Source organism: Bos indicus x Bos taurus, chromosome 2 (assembly GCF_003369695.1).
Source record: "Bos indicus x Bos taurus breed Angus x Brahman F1 hybrid chromosome 2, Bos_hybrid_MaternalHap_v2.0, whole genome shotgun sequence".
In the NCBI taxonomy this organism is placed as follows: Eukaryota; Metazoa; Chordata; class Mammalia; order Artiodactyla; family Bovidae; genus Bos; species Bos indicus x Bos taurus.
Genome location: NC_040077.1, coordinates 117,694,324 through 117,720,548, shown reverse-complemented (window position 1 = coordinate 117,720,548; position 26,225 = coordinate 117,694,324). Strand labels below are relative to the sequence as shown.

The 26,225-nt window shown below is 40.7% G+C and overlaps 1 protein-coding gene across 22 annotated transcripts in view; it reads left to right on the top strand.

The window, feature by feature from the left end:
- Positions 1–26,086, top strand: part of TRIP12 (thyroid hormone receptor interactor 12) — a 153,748-nt gene extending 127,662 nt beyond the window's left edge. For 14 of the 22 annotated variants that reach the window (XM_027515434.1, XM_027515527.1, XM_027515485.1 and 11 more), the window contains 12 exons: positions 841–992; positions 1,673–1,815; positions 3,156–3,312; positions 7,346–7,444; positions 12,813–12,927; positions 13,219–13,373; positions 14,412–14,576; positions 17,877–18,041; positions 19,045–19,158; positions 20,530–20,624; positions 21,070–21,173; positions 22,083–22,620. In XM_027515434.1, coding sequence (XP_027371235.1) covers positions 841–992; positions 1,673–1,815; positions 3,156–3,312; positions 7,346–7,444; positions 12,813–12,927; positions 13,219–13,373; positions 14,412–14,576; positions 17,877–18,041; positions 19,045–19,158; positions 20,530–20,624; positions 21,070–21,173; positions 22,083–22,279 — 1,661 coding nt within the window. In that variant the 3' untranslated portion in view covers positions 22,280–22,620. Of the gene's footprint in view, positions 1–840; positions 993–1,672; positions 1,816–3,155; positions 3,313–7,345; positions 7,445–12,812; positions 12,928–13,218; positions 13,374–14,411; positions 14,577–17,876; positions 18,042–19,044; positions 19,159–20,529; positions 20,625–21,069; positions 21,174–22,082 lie in introns of all 22 variants that reach the window. The other 8 variants (XM_027515444.1, XM_027515453.1, XM_027515383.1 and 5 more) reach the window with 1 other exon arrangement.
- Positions 26,087–26,225: the final 139 nt, after the last annotated feature.

Here is a 26,225-nt window from a genome sequence, read left to right as displayed (position 1 = left end):
GACTTACCTTTCTTTGTAGTATTTCCTTCCAGTCTGATTTTGCTCATTTCCCACCCTTTTTTAATATGATGGTAACCATGCCTTACTGATAGGCTGCTTTCCTGGGGGACCACTCCCTATCAGGGGTTTCCAGTCACTGGTGATGTTGAAATTTCCCGGGTCTACAGAAATAAGTGATCATAGCAATTTAGTTTTTCATAGAACTAAGTTTTTTTTCAACATAAGATGGTCTTTATTTTGAGATATTTGTCTCTGTGTTTTCAATATTAAAAAATTGCCCTTTTATGCAGTGATCATGTTGTACTTTTTAATTTCTTTGCTTGGTAAAAGTAAATGATAACAGCTCAGTCTTTTTTTTAAATTGCTATTTGTGAGATCTAACAGCAAAGGAATCTCAGCTCCTACTTGAAACTGTCACATTCTGTCATGTCCTTAAAACTTGCTAGTGTTTGTTTTATATGGTCATTTTAAACTGGATATTAAAAAATCCAGGAAATATCTATAACTGTGAATGTAAATATTTTGTCTTTACTCCTCTATGGCCATTTTCTTGTTAACTGTTTTTCTAGTGTAAAGAGGAAATACAAAGGAGTCAGTTTTTCTCTATAGTGTATTGGTATGGGAGGAAAAGTGAAATTTTCCTAAGCCTGGATGATTTATTTATAAGATAAGGAGAAAGAAATGTTTAAGCTATCAGTACTTACTATACTAATAAGATACTGAGCGTTAAACCTTAATCACTTGTGGTCACTGTTTTAGGCACAAAGAGATGATGCTGGCTCCATTAGCTATAACTTTCTAACTTTGATCAGCACTTAACTTTGAACTTTTGCCCTCTAGATGGAGTGTGCCCATCCGTATCAAATCCTTTAGAAGTTTACCTCATACCCACAGCACCCGAAAATATAACTTTTGAAGACCCGTCATTAGATGTAATTCTTCTTTTAAGAGTTTTACACGCCGTCAGTAGATACTGGTATTACTTGTATGATGTGAGTAATGCTGCCTACTTTTGAAGTTTTCCTGTTGTATTGTCATAACATGTTATCTCATAGTTTCTGTCTAGTGGTTGATCAATTTCCTGTTGTACTAGAAAGAAAAACAGTGATTCAGCCAAATAGCGGGAATCCCAGCCCAGTGACTTGCAGTGTACTTGTCAGCGGAGCTTCTCCCTCCCTGCCCCCACCCCATGTTCTTGGATTAGTTCTCTTGGCAGACTCATAAATTATTCTCTAGGTATAATTTGTGAAATCAAGCAACAAAGTAAGAATTGAACATTAATTTATTGTAATTAAATCTTTAGGTACGTTTAGCTTAAAGTCCATTTATTCAAGATGTATATGAGGTCAGGCAAAAGTTGAATGCTGTCTTCAATACATAAAAATAATGGAGGGAAGAATGAAGGGGAGTTGGCCTTGCTTGAAACATCAGCTAGTGTGTCCATGGCTGAGCTAGTGCCAGCGGCCTGTGGGGTTTGGGATGTTTCAGCTATGCATTGTAAAAATTGTTGTTTGGGTTGGGACATACCAACGGGAAGCTGTATGTTAGAAGCCAGCAGGGGATATCTAAGCACTCTGTGTACGTATTTGGGGATAAAGGAGATGAACAGAAACATAATCCTCATGTTTTACTACATAACAGACTTTCTTTCTTTTTTTTTTTTTTTTTACAGAATGCAATGTGCAAGGAGATTATCCCAACTAGTGAATTTATTAACAGTAAGTTGACAGCAAAAGCAAATAGGCAGCTTCAAGATCCTTTGGTAATCATGACAGGAAACATCCCTACATGGCTCACTGAACTAGGAAAAACCTGGTAAGACAATCACTTCTGTCCTGGTGGGCTTGAGAGTGTTACCATTTATGTCAGTAACACAACATAATTTGTTACAAAAGCATAGTCGTTAGTTGAGCGTAATGATGTCACTTTAGTGGCCAGACAGGGTTAACTGGGGCCAGTCCTGGGTCTACTTGATAGTGTCTTTATATGTGAAATAGGAAAGAAAAAAAGGATATTTGACCAAAGAGATTCGACTGTTGTCCATCATAAAATTGGAAACCAAAGGTGGAGTTGGTTGATTTGCCAAGCCTCTTTGGGTCCAGACCTACATTCTCAGAGACAATAGGACTACACTGGTGAATGCAGTAACCATAGCCAAATGTGGCTGTATTTACATTTAGATGAATTAAAATGAAAGAAAATTGAGTTTTCTAGTCACATTCTTCACATCCTTGCCTGAATTTCCATATTGGACAGGATGGATACTGAATGTTTAAGTGAAGTCACTCAGTCGTGTCCAACTCTTTGCGATTCCATGGACTGTAGTCTGCCAGGCTTCTCTGTCCATGGGATTTTCCAGGCAAGAATACTGAAGTGGGTTGCCATTTCCTTCTCCAGGGGATCTTCCTGACCCAGGGATCAAACCCAGGTCTCCTGAATTGCAGGCAGTCACTTTACCCTCTGAGCCACCAGGGAAGCCCTAAGAAATGCTCTTGGCAGCTCTGTGTCAAGATCTTCCAAAATCGTGTATCAGGAGGTAGCAAGGCCTATGTTACTGCAGCATTCATTTTTTTAAAAACCACCAGCTGCCTTGGCAGTTTTGAGTGACTTGACAAATGCCAAAACTAAGAGGAAAATCGTAAGTTTAGTAAAACCATTATTTGTGTGTATATGGTGAAATGGGGTGGGCTGGTGAAGTGATGATTATATTTTAAAATTTAACCTTCCCTAATCATGAAATGTCAACCCACTCCAGTATGCTTGCCTGGAAAATCCCATGGATGGAGGAGCCTGGTAGGCTACAGTCCATGGGGTCGCAAAGAGTCAGACACGACTGAGCAACTGAGCAAATCATGTTATACATATTTACTAAGAGATTGTTGGGTAGATTTAAGATGATCTTGGATGGACTTGATCTTAGTGGTTGAATTTCAGATTTCATAGTGAATGGCTGCTTAATATATTATTACTAAATCACTTAGAAAGTTCATGCAAGAATTATGAAGATTATTCAAAATTAGTTTGAGTAGACCATTTTTATTGATTACATTGTAATTATTAATCTGTATCATATCAAAAGTTGTTTCTAAGATAGGATTTTTAAGTGGGTTCTGATTCTAATTCTGTTAATAAATTTATATCACATCTTTTTACAGCCCATTTTTCTTCCCTTTTGATACCCGGCAAATGCTTTTCTATGTAACTGCATTTGATCGGGACCGAGCAATGCAAAGATTACTTGATACCAACCCAGAGATCAACCAGTCTGATTCTCAAGATAGCAGAGTTGCACCTAGATTGGACAGAAAAAAAGTAAGTTTCTCCCATAAGTATTTAAAGTTAAGTCATACTGAGCTTTTAAAATAGTGGGAAAACTACACGTGTGATGCATCTAATTCTCCCTGTTGGTTTACAGACGAGTTCAGTCGTTCAGTCATGTTCAACTATTTGTGACACTATGGACTACAGCATGCCAGGCCTCCCTGTCATGTCACCAGTTCCCAGAGCTTACTCAAACTCATGTCCATTGAGTCAGTGATGCCATCCAACCATCTCATCCTCTGTTGTCCCCTTCCTCTCCTGCCTTCAATCTTTCCCAGCATCAGGGTCTTTTCCAGTGAGTCAGTTCTTCGCTTAAGGTGGCCAAAGTATTGGAGTTTCAGCTTTATCGTCAGTCCTTCCAATGAATATTCAGGACTGATTTCCTTTAGGATGGACTGGTTGGATCTCCTTGCAGTCCACGGGACTCTCAAGAGTCTTCTTTAACACCACAGTTCAAAAGCATCAAGTCTTCAGTACTCAGCTTTCTGTATAGCTCTCACATGACTACTGGAAAAACCATAGCTTTGACTAGTCACACCTTTGTTGGCAAAGTAATGTCTCTCTCTGCTTTTTAATATGCTGTCTAGGTTGGTCATAACTTTTCTTTCAAGGAGCAAGTGTCTTTTAATTTCATAGCTGCAGTTACCACCTGCAGTGATTTTGGAGCCCCCCAAAATAGTTTGTCACTGTTTCCATATCTATTTGCCATGAAGTGATGGGACCGGATGCCATCATCTTAGTCCTGTGAATGTTGAGCTTTAAGCCAGCTATTTCACTCTCCTCTTTCACTTTCATCAAGAGGCTCTTTCTGCCATAAGGGTGGTATCATCTGCATATCTGAGGTTATTGATATTTCTCCCAGAAGTCTTGATTCCAGCTTGTGCTTCATCCAGCCCAGCATGTCTCATGATGTACTCTGCCTACAGTTTAATAAGCAGGGTAACAATATACAGCTTTGATGTACTCTTTTCTTGATTTGGAAGCAGTCTGTTGTTCCATGTCCAGTTCTAACTGTTGCTTCTTGACCGGCATACAGATTTCTCAGGAGGCACGTCAGGTGGTTGGGTATTCCCATCGCTTGAAGCATTTTCTACAGTTTGTTGTGATCCACACAGTCCAAGGCTTTGGCGTAGTCAATAAAGCAGAAGTAGATGTTTTTCTGGAACTCTCTTGTTTTGTCAGTGATCCAACAGATGTTGTCAATTTGATCTCTGGTTCCTCTGCCTTTTCTAAATCCAGCTTGAACATCTGGAAGTTCATGGTTCACGTACTGCTGAAGCCTGTTGGAGAATTTTGAGCATTACTTTGCTAGCATGTGAGAAGAGTGCAACTGTGCAGTAGTTTGAACATTCTTTGGCATTGCCTTTCTTTGGGATTGGAATGAAAACTGACTTTTTCCAGTCCCATGGCCACTGCTGAGTTTTCCAGATTTGCTGGCATATTGAGTGCAGCACTTTCACATCATCGTCTTTTAGGATTTGAAATAGCTCAACTGGAATTCCATTGCCTCCACTAGCTTTGTTTGTAGTGATGCTTCCTAAGGCCCACTTGACTTCGTATTCCAGGATGTCTGGCTCTAGGTGACTGATCACACCATTGTGGTTATCTGGATCATGAAGATCTTTTTTGCATAGTTCTTCTGTGTATTCTTGCCACCTCTTCTTAATATCTTCTGTTTCTGTTAGGTCCATACCATTTCTGTCCTTTATTGTGCCCATCTTTGCATGAACTGTTCCCTTGGTATCTCTAATTTTCTTGAAGAGATTTCAAGTCTTTCCCATTCTATTGTTTTCCTCTATTTTTTTGCATTGATCACTGAGGAAGGCTTTCTTATCTCTCCCTGCTATTCTTTGGAACTCTCCATTCAAATGGGTATGTCTTTCCTTTTCTCCTTTGCCTTTTACCTCTTTTCTTTTCTCAGCTGTTTGTAAGGCCTCCTCAGACAGCCATTTTGCCTTTTTGGCATTTCGTTTGCTTGTGGATGATCTTGATCGCTGCCTCCTATACAACGCCATGAACCTCTGACCATAGTTCTTTAGGCACTCTGTCTATCAGATCTAATCCCTTGAATCTATTTGTCACGTCCGCTGTATAATCGTAAGGGATTTGATTTAGGTCATACCTGAATAGTCTAGTGGTTTTCCCTACCTTCTTCAATTTAAGTCTAGATTTGGTAATAAGGAGTTCATGATCTTAGCCACAGTCAGTTCCCAGTCTTGTTTTTGCTGACTGTATAGAGCTTCTCTGTCTTTGGCTGCAAAGAATGTAGTCAGTCTGATTTCCATATTGACCATCTGGTGATGTACATATGTAGAGTCTTCTATGTTGCTGGAAGAGGGTGTTTGTTATGACCAGTGTGTTCTCTTGGGAAAACACTGTTAGCCTTTTCCCTGCTTCGTACTCCAGGTATCTCTTGACTTCCTACTTTTGCATTCCAGTCCCCTATAATGAAAAGGACATCTTTTTGGGGTGTTAGTTCTAGAAGGTCTTGTAGATCTTCATAGAACCATTCAACTTCAGCTTCTTCGGCATTACTGGTTGAGGCATAGACTTGGATTACTGTGATATTGAATGGTGTGCCTTGGAAACGAACAGAGATCATTCTCTTGTTTTTGAGATTACATCCAAGTACTGCATTTCGGACTCTTTTGTTGACCATGATGGCTACTCCATTTCTTCTAAGGGATTCTTGCCCACAGTCATAGATGTAATGGTCTTCTGAGTTAAATTTAGTCATTCCAGTCCATTTTAGTTTGCCAGTTCCAAAATGTTGATGTTCACTCTTGACATATCCTGTTTGACCACTTCCAGTTTGCCTTGATTCATAGATCTAACATGGAGCTTGATTCATGGACCTACCTTAGTCATAGTCTTTGGTTTTCTTCTTATCCAAATGTGTTCTCCATATTTTCCTGTCAATGTCTTAGAATCTCTTGAGATTCTTCTTTACTCCAGTAAGAGTCCTCTCCCATCCTCAGTTTCTATAATGATTTTTATGATTGTTTTTCTCTTTTAGTCTCCAAACAGAAAAACATCATCTGTGTTCTTTAATTGAGACTTTCTTTTCTTTCTAAATTATGAACTCTGTCTCCCTTTTATAACTGATGCCTTTATGCTGTAGGTAGAATTAATCAAATCCACATCATTCCCTTGGTGAATCAGTTCAATCAGAAGAGATACATCACATCCCTGATGTGTTCATGTGTCTAAGCCAGTCAGCCCTTGTGTTGCTGACTTCATTTTTTTGTGCTTCTAATCCTGGCCTCACATTGATAGCTCTAAACCACATAGCCCTGGGCTGTTTCCATCCAAGACCTGTCCTGCACTTCCCACACTGCACTGCCTTTTCCTCAGGACTTGTGTGTTCATCTGTTTCTTTCTTGCTGAGGAGTCCTATTCAAGTCTGTCTTTGTAATAAGAATGTCTGTCTCCAGAATGGCTCCATGAAAGCCATTAGTGATGGCCTTAAAGAGGGGGGATTGGGAGGAATGAGAAGTGAAACAGAAAAACATTTTTTAAATCCTGTCTTTGTTCGTATCATTTATCATTCTGAAACACAAAGCAATGGTAGAATTTGGGAGTCTGTCAGTACCTTTCTTGGCGCCATGAATCCTCAGTAGATGTTTGCAGTAGTGCTTGTAGGATCTCTGCAGGTCAGAGCCAGGCGGTCTGCTGCTCAGCTATCACCTGCATGTTACTTCTCCATCATCAGCAAATGTACCCAGCGAGACTTTGTGGAGCCACAGCTCTGAATTCCATTGATGTTTGAGAAGGTTACAGAGATCCTTCCTTTACCATCTTGAATTTTCTGAATATCCCATGTGCTCAAGATAGTAATTACACTCAGCATTTCTTCACGATAGCAGGATGTTGTTTATGTTTGTAGCACTGCAGCTGTATCTTAAACATTTTCAGGTGTGCTTTTTTAAGAAATAATTTTTAACAGTTGATTCCTTCCCCCCCCCACCGAGAGAAATGCCATGTGTTTATTAAAATCTCCTCACATTTGTACTTGCTTTTGCAGCGTACTGTGAACAGAGAGGAGCTGCTGAAACAAGCGGAGTCTGTGATGCAGGATCTTGGCAGCTCACGGGCCATGTTAGAAATCCAGTATGAAAATGAGGTGAGCTTAGGAGGCTGTTGACTTGTGCTTGTGACAAGATGGCACTGGAGTTTCTTGGTCCTGTGAAGTTCTAAAAGATGATTGGGAAATTTATCTCAGAACCTGAGATTTAGTCTGTTTTCCCTTCAGTGATTTGTTCCAAGTTCTCCATTTTTTTGAGGTTACATCGTATAATGAAAGACTGGGGTTTTTTCCCCTGGCAAAAAAGCAAGTGTTTGTTTAGGTTGATGAAGTGAAAGATTTTAAATATAACTTTCAAAATCTTCCAACTACTGTTTACTGAGCTACAACTCATATAAATTCACTCTTTTATCATTAAGTTACACAGTTCTGAAAATTGATAGATGTATGCGGTCTATAACCACTACCACATCAAGATAAAGAATAAAATCCCATCACCACAAAAAGGTCTTTTCGACCATTTTACAGTCAGTCCCCAGCCTTTATTCACCTTGACTTTGTTTCCTGTGACCTTGATAAACTTATTGGTTCTAGAAATTTCTAAATCATTTGGGAGGATTGTAGATACAGGGCTTGGGCAACTTCTCTATAAAGAGCAAGAAAATAAATATTTCAGACTTGTGGGCCCTTGGATCTTCATCAGAATACCTCAGCTCTGCCTTGGTAGGTGAACATGGCCCTGCACAATGCAGACATGAAACAAGCGTGGCCTTGTGTCAGTGAAACTTTATTTGTGGTCACTGAAATTTGAAGTCATGTAATTTTTACACATGATGAGATATTGTTCAAGAATTTTTATTATTGTAAACTCGTTCTTAGTTTACAGACTGTACAAAGCAGGCAGTAGGTGTGAGCTGTGATCCATGTTGGAGACCGTCATGTCATCAATGAAAAAAGACAACTTTTCTTTCTAATCTTTGTCTTTTGTTTCTTTTGAGATGTTTTTAAACAGCCAGGCCAGTGCACCAGAGGCTCACTGATTTTGACAGAAATAATCAGATTTTGACAGAAATAATGATTTTCTGTCTACTTTGACCCAGAAGTATTGAGTCTCCTGAGGATGCTTTCCTTTCTCTTTCCCTTAATTTTTTTTTCTTTAGGACAAAACTTAAGTCTTTAGATTTCTAAAACTCATGAACATAACATATAATGTTCCATTATACTGATTGCTAGCTTACTCAGTCACTCAGTCGTGTCCAACTCTCTGCAACCCCACAAACTGTAATCTGCCAGACTGAAGAGATACAGTACTTAATTGTTTACAAACCCAGATTTCTTATTTATAAAACTGTAAGATCTTTGCCCTAGTCAGCTTGGTCTGCTTGGTTATTTAAACATGCCTTGTCTATGTTTTTTAACTCCGTATTTTCCTCTCACCAGGCATGAGTGTCCTTTCTCTCTCATCCTTAATGCCTCTCTTCAGGTTGCATCTTACATGAGTCCTAAACAGGTTCAGAATAGCATCACACTGATTATTCCAGGGGACAGGATTGAATTACTGATAGAGAAATCATAATTTTATGATTTTCATTAATGAGTCTCACCTGATGATTCTGGAAGCAAAGAGTCTGTGAGCTGGCTTCGTTGGGAAAGAGGAGTTGGGAGAGGTGCTGGCTTCATATGTGCCCAGGGCATCAGGTTATAAGTCATATTCAACCGTTTAAGTCAGCTGGTGGCTGTTAGGAAGTCTTTCTCACTAGCTCTAGAAGAAACTTGATCTAAAATGTCAAAACGAAATGGGCTCCATTATCAAATAGAGATGACTGGTAAGCCAGGGAGGAACTAAGCCAGTCTCTGGGCTCAGCAAACCACCCAAGCCCAGGATTTGAAGCTACAGGTGACCCAGCCGCCCCAACAGTGAAAGGTTAGGAGCCTAGACTGGCAAGTCTGGTGCTGCCACTTACTGACTATATGAAGTTGGGCAAGTTATGTAAACTCCCCAGTGATAACCCAGCAAAGGGCACAATAAATGTACCTACCCCATTATGTTGTTAAAATGATTAAATGAGCTAAAATATAAAAAGCACATTATCTGTCACATGGTAGTAATATATGTTAGTATATAAGCTGGAGAAGGCAATGGCACCCCACTCCAGTACTCTTGCCTGGAAAATCCCATGGACGGAGGAGCCTGGTGGGCTGCAGTCCATGGGGTCGCTAAGAGTCGGACACGACTGAGCGACTTCACTTTCACTTTTCACTTGCATGCACTGGAGAAGGAAATGGCAACCCACTCCAGTGTTCTTGCCTGGAGAATCCCAGGGATGGGGGAGCCTGGTGGGCTGCCGTCTATGGGGTCGCACAGAGTCTGACACGACTGAAGTGACTTAGCAGCAGTATATAAGCTTTAATTTTGGAAAGAAAAAGACTTTGAAAATTTCAAATAAGAGAGTTGTCAAACTGTTTTTGTTTTTCAGTGTTTGTTTTTAGACCTTTATGTTTTTCCTGCCTGTTGGAGAGGAAGACATTTTCCTCTACCCTTCTAGATTCTTCTGGTTGGTCTACAAAATTGGCATGGGACAGATTACAGGAAAAAATGAAACAGACTCTTAACTCATCAAAATGGTCAAAGTTCTCATCTTAAATACCACCTTTAGCCCAAAGACAAAAGAGGATGTGGGGGTAGTGGTTTCAGACTTCAAAGGAGAGGAAGGCAATTCACATGGAGCAGATGTTTCGTAAATAAATATTTGCTGGGCCAGGCAGCGACAATGGGACCCAAGAGTGGACTCTGCTCTCAAAGCTCTGTCCCCCGCCGCCCCACCCCCCAAACTGTCCCTGGCCGTCTCTGGCCTGTATTCTTTGCAGATGCCACTGGTGATAGCTCTATTCTGGGGACAGGCCCTTTGTCTAATTCTTCTAGGCAGTTAGCGAGTGAGTCAAAGTTTCTTCTCCGTCTTTTGGGCCTTGATTGTTCTCCGCTGTAAGTGATCCACATGCCAAAGAAACATTTTGAGATTGGCAAGTTTTGTTACCTCCACATTCATTTAAAAACTGATTATGCAAAACCAGAATATCTGCTTTTTTTTTTTTTTTTTTAAGAAGCGGCTGGGCAGGATGAAAATCCCTGAAAAGGTTCGGTTGGTCTGGAGGGTTGTTGGTCACCCAGTGGAGGGTGACTTGTCAGAGCAGCTGTGCCCTGGTCCTTCCTCTCTCGCAGAGACTTGCTAGAATGAAGGTGGATGCAGTGATTCCCATGTCATTTAATATTTTAAGTTGAGTCTGTTTTCCTGTTAGAAATAACAATATTGGGATGAAGAAAATAGGCTGCTTTGATCTATGATTTCTGTTTAGCCTGGGGTAATTATGCTGAAAGGAGATAGGGATAATTGCTTTAAAGCACCATCTGGTGGACGCCAGGTGTTAATGCAGTTTTTTTCTTTGCTGCCTTTTCCCACCTTTCTCCAGAGCTGACAAAAGAGACAAAGTCCTTACTGTCACAGAGCTTTTAGTTTGGGAAGGCCAATACACACTCACTCACTCAGGTGCACATATATATGTTAGGATGTGTGCTGAAGAAAACTAAAGCAAAATAAGAGCATGATGGGGGCGGGGGTAGGATGGTGTAAGTTGACACTTGAGCAACAGCCAGTACTGTTACTTCCCTGGTGGCTTAGAGGTATGAAGAATTCACATGCAGTGCAGGAGATAAGGGTTTGATCCCTGCTTTGGCAAGATTCCCTGGAGAAGGAAATGGCAACCCACTCCAATAGTCTTGTCTGGAAAATCCCATGGACAGAAGAACCTTGTGGGCTACAGTCCTTGGGGTCAGAAGAGTCAGACACAAGTTAGAAACTAAACCACCACAAGCATTACTATCTAGGGGAAAGACTATCTCTTAGCAAAAGAAAAGTGAAGCAAAAAGCCCTGAGGCAGAATTCTTGTCCTGCTGAAGGATGACGCTAGCTAGAAGGTGTCAAGGGGTCACACAGGACGTGCAGGCCGAGCTCAGAATCTGAGCTTCTGCTTGAATGAGATATGGGGAGCCTTTGGAGGGCATGGAGGAATGACGTGAACTTGGGCTGTATGAGGATCACTCTCGAGCTGTTCGAGTAGGATGTGAGGTGTAGAGACGCAAGAGACCACTTAGCAGGCTCCAGCACTGGGCTAGATGAGAGATCCTTTGGTTACCAGTTTAGCACAGATTTTAAAGATGGGGTTTCCAGTGTTTAATGGAGGGTTGTTACATGGGATGCAAGAAGGGAAAGAGCCATGGATGGCTCCAAGGCTTTGGTTGCAACAGGAGGTAAATGCTGATAGCAGTTAAAACTATGTACTGACTGATGTGAGCTGGGGCAGGAAGCATTGCCAGGTCCAAGCAGGTGGCTGTTTAGAAAGTTACACTTACTCAGTGGACTAGATCTAAGCTAGTGGGGGTGCCTTTAAAAAAGTAACCATGTTAATGGTACGATAATGCCCATTATTTACTAGTAATCAGTAAGTGAAATAGAACCTTCCTAACAGGACTGTGGTTAGAATAAGCTTATAAACAGAATAAGCTTATAAATTATGGTATTAACTTATCATTAGTTGTATATCTGATTTATGGTGTAAGCACATAGGACATGAAAGTTAATGATGACTGCCAGGATCATGTGTCGCATGGAGCAGGGGTTTTTACTCAGTGCTCCCCCTTTGGAGCTTGTTTAAAAATATCAGTGCCCAGGCTGTAAATCAGACCTCCCAAATCAGACTCTCCAAGGCATGCCACTCCCATGTATGTATCCCGGCTCTTGGGAGACTCCAGGGCACCCCGGATCTGAAGCAGCACCAACACACTCTGAGTTAGCCCTGTGGGTGCTGATGTGGGTTCAGACCTTCATGTTTTTATGTGTATTTTATTCAGCAACCTCTGTTAAATGGCTAATATGTTCCCAGGCACTATAAAGGATACAAGGTGAACTAAAGTTAACCCAGGTGAGGTACGCCATTAGCATAGAGTGAAATCATGGCAGTGTAAGGTGATGAGTCCTTTTGCAGCCAGAATGTAAGTTCTGAAAAAGGAGCAGGGTAACTGGAAAGCTACAGAGGCTTCTGCTGCAGAGTGGACATGGAAACTGTTCTTGGACCAGGGGAACAGTTCACAAAGAGAGAAGGGAAGGGGATCCCTTCGAGACACTGCCATCTATCCCTGAGGCCAGGGCATGAGGCTACAAGACTAATCTTGTCAGTGTACGAACTTAAACCATACAATTTAAATGTTGGGGCCACAAGGAGTGGGAAGTGATAAAGGGCTCTCCATCTAGGTGACCAGGACTGAGGGAAGACAACAGTTTGGGGGGTAGGCTTGAATATATCCTGATAAACAATTGCTATTAGTATCGACTTTGCCAAAAGGTCAGCAGGTTAAAAAAGGGGACAGCACAGATTGTAAACTTTCCCTTGTCCTGCTTTTTTTCCTCTGTAGGTTGGCACAGGTCTTGGGCCTACACTGGAGTTTTATGCACTTGTATCTCAGGAACTGCAGAGAGCTGACTTGGGTCTCTGGAGAGGGGAAGAAGTAACTCTTAGCAATCCAAAAGGTAAATAACTCATTTGTGAGTGTGTCGGTTTGTCATTATCAGGGAAAGGGCCCATAACAATTCATTATATATGTTTAGCTTACAGTGGCGGGCCAGGACCTCTGACATTTCTTTTCACCTTTGTTTTCTCATTTATCCAACAAGAGAGGCCCTTCCATCTCCAGAGGACTTCATTCTGTGATCTACTGACTGATCCTGAGAATACTGAATTTCTTAAATGTTCTTAATTACCGGGTTTTGCCTTATTTTGTGAAATGACACCTAAAGTTTGATGATTTACTCGTTTTATAGGAAGCCAAGAAGGGACCAAGTATATTCAAAACCTCCAAGGCCTGTTTGCACTTCCCTTTGGTAGGACAGCTAAGCCAGCTCATATCGCAAAGGTTAAAATGAAGTTTCGCTTCTTAGGAAAACTAATGGCCAAGGCTATCATGGATTTCAGATTGGTAAGTTTAGAGTTGTTTTTCTTCAGTTCTGTTATACTTCTGTTCTACACCAGTCCCTTAATCCCCTACACTTAATGCTGTATTTTAAGAGAGCGCTTTCACAAATGTTAATGTGCACATGAATTGCTTGGAGAATTTCTTTGAAAATCCAGTTTTGGTTCAGCAGCTCATGGGTCAGGCCTAGGTTTCCACATTTCCTTACCAGCATCCAGGTGATACCCAGATGCCAGTCTGTGGACCACTTCTGTGGTAGCAGAGGTTCAGAGAATCAAGGGTGGCTTGATCTCTGGGGGATCCTGGTTGAAAAAAATGAGCTGTTAATTATTTTTGAAGTTTCATTTTAATTACAACTAATTGTTTCTTTAAAATTCTTGTTTCTGAATGTGCGGTAATACAGGCTAAAGTAGAATTATGTTCACTTGGTCCAAAATAGAGTAAGCTGCCTCTGAACATCTCTTGGTGTTGAGGTCCTTATGGAGAATATACGTCCATCGTTGAACGCTTCCTTTTTAGGGTCAGTGTTTAAATAGAAATCTTTAGTATTCAGTTTTTTTTTCACTGTCAGGGCCCCAGATTGAGTTTAAATGGGGACAGTTTTATGTAATAAGAGAAACAGCTTTTAAATTTGTCGTCTTCACCCCCGCCCCCCGGGGATTACTTCACCTTTTAAAATGACTTCTTGGAGTGTCATTTAAAGAATGGAGGCGCTGCTGCTGCTGCTAAGTTGCTTCAGTCGTGTCCGACTCTGTGCGACCCCATAGACGGCAGCCCACCAGGCTCCCCCATCCCTGGGATTCTCCAGGCAAGAACACTGGAGTGGGTTGCCATTTCCTTCTCCAATGCATGAAAGTGAAAAGTCAAAGTGAAGTTGCTCAGTCGTGTCCAACTCTTAGAGACCTCATGGAGTGCAGCCTACCAGGCTCCTCCATCCATGGGATTTTCCAGGCAAGAGTACTGAAGTGGGGTGCCATCGCCTTCTCCCATGGAGGCACTGTTAGAAGCTTAATGTGACTACAGCATTTGCATCTTCTCTTTTAGGTGGACCTTCCCCTGGGCTTACCTTTTTATAAATGGATGCTCCGGCAAGAAACTTCGCTGACGTCACACGATTTGTTTGACATTGACCCAGTTGTAGCCAGGTCAGTGTATCACCTCGAAGACATCGTCAGACAGAAGAAAAGACTTGAACAAGATAAATCCCAGGTAGGTTTAGAAGATGGGGTCTGTGTTAAGTGATTTCTGTTTGACCTGGTTATTATTTTATATTGGAAGAGTTTAATTGTTATTATAACAGCTGAAACATGATTTTACAGTGGGTAAGATGGCCTGTAATAACACCAGATGATGAGTAAGCAACTTGACCAGCAAATAAAATACACCCTAACTAAAACCATAGGGCTTGTTTATTACATTTTAGGTGGACATTATGTATCCGGGCCCAGGGCTTCCCTGGTGGCTCAGAGGGTAAAGCGTCTGCCTACAATGCGGGAGACCCAGGTTTGATTCCTGGGTCGGGAAGATCCCCTGGAGAAGGAAATAGCAACCCACTCCAGTACTCTTGCCTGGAAAATCCCATGGACTGAGAAGCCTGGTAGGCTACAGTCCATGGGGTCTCAAAGAGTCGTACATGACTGAACGACTTCACTGTGTATCCAGGCAGATACTCTGTCATATTGAATTCTTTCAGTAAGCATTTAAATCAATAAAGCTATTCTCAGGACAGCAGATTGATTTTCTGAAAAGATGGCTTAATTTAGGAACAACCCATTTGTTTCTAGAGAAATCTCAGGAAGGTATTTTTAAAGGTCATGGTGGTGTTACTATTTCTGTTGAGATTTCTCTGTTAGATCTCATGAATAATCTTGATCTTTATATCATTAATGTATATTCTTCATATAAAAACAAAATTAAATAATTTGATTCAGTCTGAGAGTAGGGTTCTGTATCTGACATCGGAAGAAGACAAAATTTTATTTTTTGAGAAGCAGCATAGAGTCAGATGTCTTTATATTGGGGCAAGTAACATGGACCAGTGATAAATCAACTCATATATTTTGTAAACTGCATAAAATAAAAATAAAGAATTAAGATTCTATAGCTAGGTAAAACATTATGTTTCAGGAGCTTATTGGAGATGGGGCTTTTAGAGTACCTTTTTGTCAAGAAAGAAGATGATTTGTAAGAATTTTCTCTCCCATATTTATTGATAATTATTAATGGTAATTTTTGGATAAACATTTATTAAGAGAAATTCATTTTTAAAGAAGCCAGATCCATCTTTTCTATATAAAATCTGTTGTTTTAGGATTTTTAGCACCAGTTAGGCTTATGCTTACCAACTTTGTAAAATTTAAGCTACTATAATCTTATTCAAGATCATCTCTTAGGTAAATAATGCAGTACCACCACAAACCACCCCTCCTCAAACCTCTCCACCCACCAGTAAAGTACAATTCATGACCCTCTTCCAAGAGCCTTACATGTATTAATTCATTTAATCCCCTGTGAAATACACATGTTTTTGTTATCCCTACTTTACACATTTACACACTTACAATGATAAACCCAAGGCAGATGGTTTGAGTTGCCTACCCAAGGTCACTTAGCTGAAATACCTGAGAGCTGGACTTCAAACCCAGGCTCTCTGCTCTGGAGGCCATGGTCTTAGAGCTTTTACAAGCTCTCTTATGTATCCTTGTCTCCTGTGTAGTCTGCTGCATTCTCTTCCTCAGATCTTTTGAGATTTGTTCTTCTAATGTTTATTATTCTGATGTTACCAATTTAAAAGTGTAAGACGCATAGCAAAAGAACCACATTCCAGAAAACTTCAACCAGAACTTGAAGACTGGTGGTATTCTTAAATGTATTACCTCCTTATTTATAAAGCATACAGATGGAACAAGGTGTCCAAGCTGAGCGTCCACTTGGTAATTTAAATTCTAGAAAAATACGTGGAAAATGGGCTAAAGCGTAACTCTTAATTTAATATGTAATATGTAAAATGGCTAATCCCTTTTAAACATCTAAAGGACATTCTGTATATTCTAGATTCCTATCAATAATAGCGTTGTTGAGAGCTTTCCAGTGGGAGAACATTAAAATGAAGAGTTTTTATTAAGTCCTTTTGCTGACAAGCATTTCAAATGATAAATGGAAAACCTTCCTTGTGTGTCATGAAATGATGTACCCAAACTGAGAGAGACTTAAGCATGTGTTTTTGCAGAGAAGCAAACATTCTCAACAAAGTATTTTACCTTAATGTTAAATAACTCTGCCCCGCCCCAGCTCTGTGTTTTGAATTATCTGGAATCCTAAGCGGCTTTCCGTTTCCTCTTTTAAAAAGTGACTGTTAACCAGAACTTGCTAGTCTTTTTTATTGTTGTTAAATGATTACTTTTCTGTATCTTGACTGTCTAACCGCTGTGAATTTCATACCCAGGGGCATCTTTAATTCAGAAAGTCATTTACCTTCTTTGTCTTGTACTTCTTTTTCTTTCTCCTGACATCTTATTTTCAAAGAGAATTTGCAGTTGTGTGTGTATGTTGGTCTTTGATTCAGAAATAATATTTTATATAAGGCCTTCAAAATCTTAAGCATTTTTAAAAAGTGAGTAATACAAACTGCTGTTAACATGCATCTCTCTTTAGAGTGGGACTTGACTTTTCTTAGGAATTCATTGGAACCGTTTTCATCGCAGTGTTGCTGTATGAATACAGAGTTGTTAATGCTGGGCCTGCAGTAATCGAATGAAGGATCTCTGAATGTTCTTTAGATTTGAGCTTGCAGGGAAAACAAGTTAACTACTTTGACTAGAAAGTACATTATTTGTATTTGCAATTTCCTAGCTGTGTTGTATTACTTATTATTTGCTACGTACATATATTGGAATTAGCACTCCAGTATTCTTGCCTGGAGAATTCCATAGACAGAGGAGCCTGGCAGGCAACAAACAGTACATGGGGTCCCAGAAAATCGAATACGACTGAGTGACTTTTTTTTTTCCCCCTTGAATTCATTAAGATTAGCTGAAAATTTGTGAAAAGTTTGTCTGGCTTTAGAGCCTGCACTCTTAAATCAACCATTATGCAGACAATTCAGTTCAGTTCAGTCGCTCAGTCGTGTCCAACTCCTTGCGACCCCATGGACTGCAGCATGCCAGGCCTCCCTGTCCATTGCCAGCTCCCGGAGTTGACTCAAACTCATGTCATTGAGCCAGTGGTGCTATCTGTTATGACCTGTGAAATCTGAGTATGGTCAAACTGAGTAGCAAACATCTCATTTTGAAGGAACACTCGGTCTTGTTTTCTTATATAAAAATAGTTGGATTTTGAAGTGTTTATGTTTATTTCCTATGTGATCTCAGTGACTTTGTGTAAATTATAACAAAGAACAGCCTAAGAGCTAAAGAAACGTATGAAGTTTATTAGCCTTTTATTTTATAAACACAAACATAAATGAGTGAATTATTATTTGTGACAAACACCCTCCCCTACTTTTTTTAGACCAAAGAGAGTCTCCAGTATGCATTAGAAACCCTGACTATGAATGGCTGCTCCGTGGAGGATCTGGGATTGGATTTCACTCTGCCAGGGTTTCCTAACATTGAACTAAAGAAAGGAGGAAAGGATATACCGGTCACCATCCACAATTTGGAGGAGTATCTAAGAGTGCGTACTGGCCACATCCCCTGGAGAGAAGGCCAGCGGTGGTCACGTGGGGTGGGGCCGACTGCTATGAGGGGGAGGGTGGGTGATCCAGGGAGCACAGGTGCGTGTCTGGGAGCTGCTGCAAGGACTGGTTTGAGACCTTCAGTGCCTGGGGTGACTACATGAAGTCCCTTTTTTCAGGCCTTAACTTTGGTTTGCACTTGAGACATTGTCAGGTATTTCACAGTGCCTCATGTATAGCTGTGAACTCTCTGCCTTCAAGCTTGAATGCCATATAATAACATCATATTTTCTTAGTTTAAGAAAAACATGAGTGAAAAGGAACATCCCTTGTGTTGTCTCTCCTCAAGCCACTTAACTTGACCTCATTGCCTTTGATGTTCTCCATACCTGTGTAGAGACGTTTATGTTTGTTTGCCCTCTCACCATCCTTGACCCTATTTATTAAGGAAAAACAACTTTGTACTGATCCAAATTATATTTTGGATTGCAGTCTATATGTCTTTATCATCACTACTTTTGGAAAAGTTTCTTTTGTTTTAATCCTGACATTGAATGGAAAGAGCATTGGATTCTAGAAAGCCACCTACAGATCTGAGACCAGACTTTTCCAAAATTAATTGTGACTCTTGAAATGTTATCTTTAATTCTCAATAACATTTCGTCCTCCTGGGAAGTTTCATCTGTTTTTCATCTGATAAGGTAATTTGTAACTCACAGGGATATTATATAAATAAAAATGTAAAACACACTAAATATAAATGCATGTGGCATTTTTTACATTTTCTTAATGGCCAGACCCTGAATCAGAAGTTGACCTCACCTATCTGTTACGCAGTTTTCTGGAACATATTCTAAAGACCTTGGAAATTTTTTTTTTTTTTTTAAGTAATCAGGAAGGATATTTCACTGTACTTTGCCAAATATTAAATAGGAAAGAAACTTGAACTCTGGTCACAGATTTTTAAAGAGACCTTTTTTCTTTTTTCTTTTTTTTTTGCAGCTGGTTATATTTTGGGCACTAAATGAAGGTGTTTCCAGACAATTTGATTCATTTAGAGATGGATTTGAATCAGTCTTCCCACTCAGTCATCTCCAGTACTTCTACCCAGAAGAAGTGAGTAGCTTGTGTGCAAAAGAAATGGTCATCTCTAGTTCCATACCTGTAATTATCTTCGTGAGGTATCTCTGTGCTTTTTAGTCAGATACCCTGTTGTTATGAGCAAATAAAATTGTGGCGTGTTGTGCTTTAAGAGGGTAGTTTGGGAAAAATAAGATCATTTCCTGAGTGAGGAAGAATATTCATTATGATGTGAGTATTTTTTCTATAATATATTTTCTGGCTGAATCTGCAAATCTTTGAACGACTTAGCATTTTAATCTCAATTATTTTTATGTCCACTCTGATTTGCTACTTATTGAAAACGTGTGTACCTGGCACCTTTAGGCACTAAGTGTCACCTGGAACAGCAAGGGTTGCTTTTGGAATTGGATCCTGGTCCTCACTACTTGGGGCTTCCCAGGTGGCTCAGCAATAAAGAATTTGCCTGCCAGTGCAGGAGATGCAGGTTCAACCCTGAGTCACGAAGATCCCCTGGGGAAGGAAATGGCAGCCTATTCCAGTATTCTTGCCTAGGAAATCCCATGAACAGAGGAGCCTGGCAGGCTACAGTCCATGGCGTTGCAAAGAGTCGGATACGACTTAGTAACTAATCAACAACCTCACTGCTTAGCTATGTGACCTTATCCAGGTTTTCGTATATAACCTGACTGACTCGTTCATAAAATTGAGGTAAACTCTGTCTCACTGAACAAGATACATAAAGTACTTGACAGTGAGTGACATGTAGTAGATAGCAAATTTCACATGTGCGGAATAGATTTTCTCAAAGTAGACAAGTCATCCTGCAAATGGGCCGTCAACCAGGTGAGAGATGGTTTAATTGGATACTGATGTTAGGTTTTTATCCTAAGGACATGAGCATTTCTTTCTTTCCAACATCTGTCCTATATTGACTGTCTTAGTCCTAGACAACCATCTGGCATAGAAGTGCCTTTGCAAAGCGGGAAAACCTCCCTATTTGCTGTGGGTTCAGCTTTCTTCTCCTACTTCTCTCTCCTGCTCAGTATTCTCTCTGTTAGCTTCTGTTATTGTGTGCCCTTGTGTTTCTAGAAGTCAGGATTTATACAATCTCTCTGGTCAGAGGTAGATTATGAAGTTAAAGCCTCTAAAGAAATGAGAAGAATTAGGTAGGTTTTGGTTCAGTTAAAGGCTTCTCTAGAACCTAGTCCCTGCAGATGGTCAGGGCACCTGTTACTGTCAGCTACAGAGAAGAGTGAATCTGTGATTAATAGTGGAAGAGCACGTTGTATAAAGAGCACCAGGCAGAAGCTTGTGGACTTCGTATCAGCACACCACAAAACAGAACGTGTGCCACTTTGCTCAGTTGTGTCCTTAGTAATCTGTTGCCCTTGTTTAAACACACAGCTGGATCAGCTTCTGTGTGGTAGTAAAGCAGACACTTGGGATGCAAAGACACTGATGGAATGCTGCAGGCCAGATCACGGTTACACTCATGACAGGTAAGGCCTGGGCTCTGCCAGGTTTCAGATACACACATAGGTCTAGATTTTAAAGTTTGTTTATCTATTAAAGGAGGCTTTCCAATATTTTGGCTTCATTTCTCTCAAGACTGGGACTTGAGGACTGAAAGGGGTTTTGGGCTTTTTTGCCCCAAGTGTTTCTGTGAAAATGGGCAGGATAGGCAAAGATGGGGATGCCATTGTCACCCCATTACCCATTTTATGTACAGTAGAGTGGAAATACCTGTAACAGTCCCAGACAAGTCTCATTTATCACCAGAGTAACTATTCCATTTGAATTCCAGCTGTAACAACAAATTTGTGTGCATTTATAAAGTGAATTCATATGTAGTCATATTTACATTTAACAGTCTCTAGCTCATTGTAAGTCAGAAGTATATTTTAATATGATGAGATAACTTTGATGTATTTATTTCTGTTGTAGTCGGGCTGTGAAGTTCTTGTTTGAGATTCTCAGTAGTTTTGACAATGAACAGCAGAGGTTATTTCTCCAGTTTGTGACAGGTAGCCCACGATTGCCTGTTGGAGGTGGGTACAACTATTGATTTATTGTAGCTGTGTGGAGGGGGGTGGTGAGAGAGAGAGTGTGTGTGCATGCAAAACTTCAGTGCCAACAGCAGGATATTTTTTGACTTACAAGTGCCTCTTAGGTCCCTGGTGACTCAAATGGTAAAGAATCTGCCTGCGATGTGGGAGACCTGGGTTCAGTCCCTGGGTTGGGAAGATCCCCTGGATAAGGGAATGGCAACTCACTCTAGTATTCTTGCCTGGAGAATTCCATGGACAGAGGAGCCTGGTGGGCTACAGTCCATGGGGTTGCAAAGAGTCAGACATAACTGAGCAGCTAACACTTTCTTCTTCTTTCTAGTTGTATAATATTGCAATGTTAAGTTTTCAGTGTACTAAGAGATAAGAGAGATCACTAGCAAGACAGTTCATAGAGACTCTTACACTGAAGTAGGATTGCTCATGTACATGTAATGCTGCTTCCCTCTATTCAGACTCTCAGGCATTTGTACATTTTATAAACCCTTAGATGAGAAGTGGTTCTAAAGTCTGTTTTTTCAGAAATGAATCCTAATATGGGTTGAATTGACACTCTTTAAAACATAAGGAAAGCATAAAGCACTGTTTGCCGCCATGTTACAGTGGCTTTGAATGTAATTAAAGCAGGCACCAGAGTCCTTTCACTCCGTGTAGCTTGAATGGGTAGAGTTCATTACCCAGGAAGAAAAAGTGCCTTCTCTCTGTGGTCATTTTGTGCAGCAGAGCAGTGTGGGACGTTTTCTGATGGAAGTAGATAAGAAAGGGTGCCTATGCTTGTGATTCCAGACCGATTCTCCTCAAGGTTGAGACACGAGTTTTCCCTGTGCTGTCTGGCGGGCGTCCTGTCAACTTACCACATTCCTTTGTCCTTCTTCCTTCCCTCTTCATCAGGCTTCCGGAGCTTGAATCCACCTTTGACCATTGTCCGGAAGACCTTCGAATCAACAGAGAACCCAGATGACTTCCTACCCTCTGTCATGACCTGTGTGAACTATCTTAAGTTGCCGGACTATTCAAGCCTCGAGATAATGCGGGAAAAGCTGTTGATGGCTGCGAGAGAAGGGCAGCAGTCGTTCCATCTTTCCTGATCACATCAGGAAGCGTGGTGTCTGCCTGTTAACAGCAAAAGACAGCAATCATGATTTCTTTTCTAAGTGTGTCACCTGAGTCAAGGAAACATGTTACGCCTTCCCGTTGTAGGAAAATGGCTTGCAGAATATAAGAGACACTTGGTTCCTCTTCATTAATGGCCCCATGGACTTAAAGTGATCAGGCCCTAAAACGTTGTTGTGATGAGGTTTCTTTAGCAAGTTCTTGTTTAAATTATCATTTATTTGACGAGTGAAGTTTTTAACTTGCTTTGCTGTGTGAAATTTAAAAAAGGGATGTTTTTCCAGGCTGAAACAATAAATGTCGCTGTGCAGTTTAATTCTGGGCTGTGTGTATCCATCTAGCTAAGTCTGCAGTTTTGCTTCCTCCAAAGACAACTCTTGTACAGAAATTCAGGCTCACGTGTGTTTGACAGAAACAGTTGAGCAGGCGAGCTCTGTACTTTCCGCTCCGTGCCCTCCCACCCCTCTCGAGTTTGCCCACCCCGACCCGTGTACTGTCTGTGCCGCTCACACAGGTTTTTTGTGTACAAAATCCACAGTTGGTACATCTTCGTCAGCCATGGGCTTTTGTTCCATGTTCTCAAATTAAGATACAATTTAAAATTCATGGAATTAAAGTATATTGTCAGTATAATTCAGCCCTTATAACTAGGTAGCTTTGTCTAAGAGTTTAGATGTAACAGAGCCGTGGGGTATCACTGGCCTTACACCAGGGACACACTAGGACTGTTTATTACACGGTGATTCCTGCAGCCACCCCCTCCGTAGTGGACGCAGGGAGAGCTTGTTTGTTTTCTTTTGTGTCGGTTAAAAAGTTCTGCAACTTGGCCTGGCCAATGTTTATTATTCTATGGCCAGAGCATTTTGAATTGATATATATGGTTTTAAGCAAAATTAGCAGTTTTCATTCCCTGTTGGAGTAAAAAAACAAATTTTTTTTCTTTTCCCCCTTGTTCTCATTTTTAAGTTTTTTCCCCACCGTCTTTGGTTGCTCCAGTCTCCTCTTACCCTCCTCCCAGTGCTCACCTGGGACAAACATCCCGGCCTTTGTCTCGACACAGACAGAACACCTGTAAGCAGTGCTCTGTCCTGTTGTTTGATGTGCTGATTTCTCAAATCTGCAACAATTCATCAGGTTCCTGTTTTTACCTGAAAATAAAGTTTGCTTCACCTTTTGGTTTATATTCTGTGCTGTATGCATAACTCTCAATTGTATAGATGCATCTCAACTCAAGCAGATCATCACAGCTCTGATTTGCGTCATGGCTGATTGCGCTATTCAAAGAATTAAGAATAGCAACTTGAACATAAAAAGTGGGAGGAGATTCCTTCCTTCCTTCCTAAGGTTCAAAATTAAGCCAGTTGCATAAAATTTGAGAGAATTTCAATAGTTCATCTTTCTGAAAATGAGGGATGAACTAATTTTTTTTATTGGACTTTGAGAAATCAATTTTGTTTGTTCTAAAGTCTTACTTCATTGATGTAGAAACTCCTTTGTTCCCTATTCCACCACCTTAAAGAAATTCAGTGGCTTGTTTTATTTAGATTACTTTGTCGTTTTACACTCAAATGGCCTTATACGAGCATCTTCTTAATGAACCTGGGCAGTGACCCCGGTTGGGTGAGTTAGGTGTTAGGTGGGATGGAGCAGTGAGTGGAGATTGAGGCACCTCCTGGGTCCTTTCAGAGGCTCTAGGAAGCAAAGGGCTTCACCTTGGCATCACCTTGAGGGAGCTGTGTCTCTGCAGTTCTAATATCAACACCAGGACCTGTGCAGTTTAATCAAGCAAAACTAGTTTTAATGAATGAACTGATTTGTTTTTAAACTGTTCTGAAACCTACCTTTTTACAAACTTTAAGCACAAAAGATTTTTGCCTGAACATAACATTTTTGTTCCTCGTTTTTTAAAGGATTCTGTTGTTAAAATTTCCACATATGTATAAACAATGTTTCCTATTTGGATATCTGTATTTACCATTTCAGTCATTTCATGGCCCTGGCAAATTTGGCCTCATTGATGTCAGCATCTAATGAGTACGTTAGATGGTTTTTGAATCACACTCCGGAGCTTGATTGTTTCAAAGTCAGTAGTTAGTTAACCTGTTTAAAAGCTTTCAGTCCAGCTTAAGTCCTTAACTTAGGGGTGGGGGGCGGGGGTTGGTCCTTGGTTAATTAGGGGCAGGAAGACCCTTCCTATTTTCAAGCAGTCTGCCTTGGCAGAGGCCTTAATACTGCATCATAGGGAAAAATACCCTTCTTTTGCTGTTACTCCAGTTATGCCTTAAATTTATTTGCTGAGTAACCCTGTCACCACTCACTGCTCTCTAAGGATGCTTTACACACATAGACAGTTGGATAGTGACTAAGATCTTGTTGTCCTTTATAGTTCTCTCTGAGGTGGAGTCAGTCAGATGTTAGTCATAGCTAATATCGACTGTGGGGTTGACATTCAGATAGTGACTGATTTGCTCTGCTTTGTAGATGAAAACATTTTTGACTATTTAAGAAGAAAGAGTTAGTGAAATGTATTCCCGTCCCCCCAGCCTCTCCCCAACCCCACCCCCAAAGTGGATTGTGAGTGTCCGGTAGTCTCATTAGGAACAGACGTGGAGAGAATTCTAGATGCTTTAGCCAAACCCTTCTACAGAGTCCACGGGACACTTTCTGCTCTTCCTGTGCTTCAGCTCTGCTTCCCTGTGTTGGCGGTGATGGGGAACTGCCCTTCAACTTAGCATTCTCTGAAGAAGGTAGTATCCTAAAGCCCTTGTGTCCCACGTTTGGCTGTTCTTGTGAGTTTGGTACATAACATGGAAAGGAGAGGTGCAGCTGGCTGGCCGACGTCACTTCCTGTCCTCCTCTGGGGCATCCTGTGCATAAAGGCCGTTAAGGCCGGGCGGCAGCCCCAACTTCTGCATCTAAGACGTGAGATTCAGCTCTTGTTTTTTCCACAGTGAGGATTATTGCCAGCAAACTGAGTGTGTCTTCCTGTTAGTCCAACAGGTGTTGAGACTGTGCTCCTGATTCCTGTCAGTGAGTAGACTGAGGAAATGGGAATGTTGCTGATATTCCACGGGGGGAAAAAATGTGATGAAAAAGGAGACTTGGTGGGGAAAGACCTAACTGCATTCAGAAACCAAATCCTTCTGGGAGAGGTTCTGGATGCTGAGGTTCATTTTTCATCAGCAAAGATGATCAAGCCTTTAATTCAGTTATCTTGGGCTTTGGTTGTTTTGACCCACTTTATTTTCCCTACTGTAATGAGAACATTGTTTGAAAATGTCGTATTCTGTATTTCTAACTCTGAGAAATGCTTTTGTATGGGTCGTAGGTTTGACGTTGCAGTAGTTGACATACCTGGTAAGGGATAACCTAGTGACAAATCACTGAAAATGCTTCCTTTGTTACCTCAAAAGAAAAAAAATCCAGACAAAATAAAGCATTTATATTTATAGAAAATGGAGAATTGGCTGTTTTCAAGAACTTCAAGTTAATTCTTATGCAAGAAAAAGTTCTTAACTCTAAAGACTTGTTCAGCATCAAGGAGACACTCTTTAATATTGGAAGAGGTGGTTTTATTTTTACAACAAGCCTACTCATACTACCAAACCTATAACCAATTGCTGATCTCCTGTGTAAAGCATTTTTTTTCTCTTATCTGAAACAGTGATTTATATGAACTGTTGGAATAATGGAACCTCAAAATACAGATGTGTATGTAAAATTGCATAAATGCACTGACTTCCTTCTCCCTGAATATATTTTTAATAAACAGCATTATCCTACATGGTCAGTTTTATTAAATTATGCACAACTGGAAGGTTCTTCTGAGAAGGGGTATGCTTGTGTGGGCGGCTTTTGGAAAGCTTCCTAGTGAGGTAAGTAACATGGTAATCTTAGCCTTTTGGGGAACAGATTACAGCC